Source organism: Merops nubicus, unplaced genomic scaffold (assembly GCF_000691845.1).
Source record: "Merops nubicus isolate BGI_N331 unplaced genomic scaffold, ASM69184v1 scaffold38971, whole genome shotgun sequence".
Taxonomy (NCBI): domain Eukaryota; kingdom Metazoa; phylum Chordata; class Aves; order Coraciiformes; family Meropidae; genus Merops; species Merops nubicus.
In genome coordinates this window covers 1-3,240 of record NW_008589695.1, presented here as the reverse complement: position 1 = coordinate 3,240, position 3,240 = coordinate 1, and the positions used below count along the sequence as shown (strand labels likewise).

Here is a 3,240-nt window from a genome sequence, read left to right as displayed (position 1 = left end):
CGAGCGTTCACAGCCTTAGTAATCAGAGAAAACACGTGCAATGCAGGACAAAAATCTCACAGCTTGGGCAGTTTTACTACGCAGAAGTGTGTGTTTTTAAATGCTGTGGGGCAGCAGTGGTGTAAGAAGGTATTTCATAAGAAGACAGTGAGCTCTTGTTGTGGGTGTTGGGACCTCACACCATGGGAAAACTGAGCATGGGAGGAGGCCACCAAGCGGTGTTCATCTCAGCTTAACAGTTAGGCCGAAGAGCCTAGTGTTTCAGATATGCTCCTTGTTGATTGTAGGATCTTCAGCACCCAAACGAGTTCATCCGTGGCTCCACGCTGCGGTTCCTGTGCAAGCTGAAGGAGGCGGAGCTGCTGGAGCCCCTGATGCCGGCCATCCGCGCCTGCCTGGAGCACCGCCACAGCTACGTGCGCAGGAACGCCGTCCTGGCCATCTACACCATCTACAGGTGGGGCCAGGGGCCCGCCCAGGCCTGCACGCAGGGGACAGAGGCTGGCTTTAGTCTTCTGGGCAGCTGTTGAGCTCTCACAGACATTTAGCACTCATTGCTGTGGTGGTTGGGGGATTTTTTTGGGTTTGTTTGCTTGCTTTTTTTTACCCCTGTATCTAATGGACTTCTTTGGAAAAGCAAAAGGTGCTGCTGCTGCTTTCTCAAGTATGGCTGAGGTCCTTCTATTGCAGGCTAATTTGCATGGGCAAATGCCTTTCTTAATGAGCTAAATGTTTTTAACTGGAATCAGTGTCCAGAAGCACAAATAGAGAAGAATCCTTGCAAGAATATGCATATATAAACTTAATTGAAGCAAGTCATTCTTCACGTATTGCAGTTATATACTAAACATTACTGCAATTGTTACCTGAGCAGTGTGACTGAAGGTTACTGTTAAACAGAAATCATTGATTGGCCAATTAGTCTTAGCTGTCGTGATAACAATTTTTTGAAGCTCCTTGAGTCTGTTCACAGTTTCAAATTGCTGCACAAGTTATCTGTCACTGTTGCATGCTCTTTGACTTTTTGTAAATGCTTGTCTTTAGGCTGTGTGCTTAAGTCTTAGGTGCTGCTCCTTACCAGTAGTTCTTTTAATTATGAGGGGTTTTTGTTTTAAAGAAATTTTGAACATCTTATACCTGATGCTCCTGAACTGATCCATGATTTCTTGGTGAATGAGAAAGATGCAAGCTGTAAAAGAAATGCATTTATGATGCTAATTCATGCAGATCAGGTAAGGATACTTGTCCTCAGACTCATTTGATTTAAGTACTTGGTAATGTGCTGGGTAACTAGCCAGTAGTTGGTTGGTGGTATAAATTATTTATCTTCATAAAAAGATTTATATGGTAGTGTTAACCCATTTGTGGAATATTTGGTAACTGAAAAAGTTGAAGTAGGTGTTTAGTGCCATCTTCACTTTAAAGGAGAATTACTGTATTTAGTGAAGGCTTGTGCTGGTGCTGAAAACTGCAATTAGTGTTGTCAAGTGAGCTTAACCAGACCAAGAAGCACCCCGTCTTCTCCTGGTTTATAGCTTTTGTAGTCACAGGAGAAAGGCATGGCAATTTCTGTTTTGGAAATTTTGGCTTTTGGAAAATTTGTTTTAGCATTTTGGATTTTTTGCTCTACAGGCAATCCTCTTTTGAGCCTGATTACCATTAGTTTTGGCTCACTCTTTTTGCCATCTATAGGCAGAATGGATGAATTTGTGCTTCAGGTTTACAGTGTTTTCATAAATTGTTTAAAATTCCAGGTTAAAGGGTTGAATATATACTGTTTTGTGTTTTGATGTTTAAAATGTGTTCTGATGGAAAATATAGCTGGGTGAGCCAACTCAGAATAATTTAGAGTAATTTGTCTTTTATTTGTGTAGGATCGAGCTTTGGATTATTTGAGTACCTGTATTGACCAAGTCCAGACATTTGGTGACATACTGCAGTTGGTTATTGTGGAACTAATTTATAAGGTAAAGGGGAAATGTGGCACGTTTTAACTAAATGTACATGCTAGATCATATCAGACTGCTTTTTAAAAGGGTTAGAACATTGCTGGAGAAGGCATTCTAGCTAGCATTTAGTCCATGTCAGGAATATGTCATTGCTAGTAGAGCTAAAGAAGATTTATCTCTTGAAACAATGAACTGCTCAAGTGTGTACAGTGTAGAGCAGTCACCTAATTTCCTGTGGTGTGGGCTGTGTATTAGCAGACTGTTCTTCATGGCCATGAGCAGGGCATCTGTTACAGAAACTACTGCAGAGTCTATACCCTTCCTGTTGATGTGAGATTTTCAGACCTTGTGGCATTGCATGGAATTGCCAGTAGCAGCCTTTTAGTAGCTTTTGGGATTGCATTTTTACAACTGTGAATGATGCTTCCTGTCCCCAGGAAAGGCTGTCACCTTTTGTGTCATTTTCTCCTCGTTTTAAGGCAATGGAGCAGTTAAGCTGTACAACTGCTGTTTTCCTTTTTTGTGTGACATATGCATTGTTCTTGTCTAGGTCTGTCATGCAAATCCATCAGAGAGAGCTCGGTTTATTCGCTGCATCTACAATTTACTGCAGTCCTCAAGTCCTGCAGTGAAATATGAAGCTGCAGGTACTCTGGTAACACTCTCCAGTGCACCAACAGCAATTAAGGTAGGAAAGTGGTGTTTTCAGATGTTTCAGTAGCTTTTAGTGCCCCGGAATAAATACTGTATGCTGTACATTGATACTTTGAAAGAGTGAAGGCTTTAGTAATGTGGGGTGTTCCACACTTCACATGTGAAACACTGCCTTAACATAGCTCTTAAAAATGGTTAGCAAAAAAAGACCAAGTCTGTTTTACAGACTTGTAGCTTGTGGACTTCATGTCCCTTTGGTAGGGGATGAGCTTGAATACTGTGCAGACTGTTGTAGAATGGTTGGTACCAACCTGCAGTCTTCTTGGCATGCTTAGCAGAGCAAACTAAAGCTGAAGATTTGCAGAGATGGAATGATTTTCTTTACTCATAAATATTAGTCTTTTCAGACCAGGGTGGAAGCATGAGGTAGTGAAGATTTACATTGATTATTGATTTGCCTTGGGTTTCCAGATTTGTTTGTACAGATGATATTTGAGATCACACAGAAATTTAGAACTTGAATGAAAATTTCAAAAATAGAATACGCGAGTTCAGATGTAGAGTAAAAACATTGTAGATAGTAGTTTGAAAAGATCAAGAGGAGTATGCATTCCAACATTCTTACTTTAGCTTAGTC

General features: G+C 40.9%; 1 protein-coding gene across 1 annotated transcript in view; it reads left to right on the top strand.

Moving 5' to 3' along the window:
• Positions 1-2,637, top strand: part of LOC103781942 (coatomer subunit beta-like) — a gene marked incomplete at its 3' end in the record, with an annotated part of 4,184 nt that extends 1,547 nt beyond the window's left edge. Inside the window, exons 3-6 of the mRNA XM_008949670.1 lie at positions 288-457; positions 1,118-1,232; positions 1,875-1,967; positions 2,500-2,637. Of these exons, the coding sequence (XP_008947918.1) occupies positions 288-457; positions 1,118-1,232; positions 1,875-1,967; positions 2,500-2,637 (516 nt within the window). The remainder of the gene's footprint in view (positions 1-287; positions 458-1,117; positions 1,233-1,874; positions 1,968-2,499) is intronic.
• Positions 2,638-3,240: the final 603 nt, after the last annotated feature.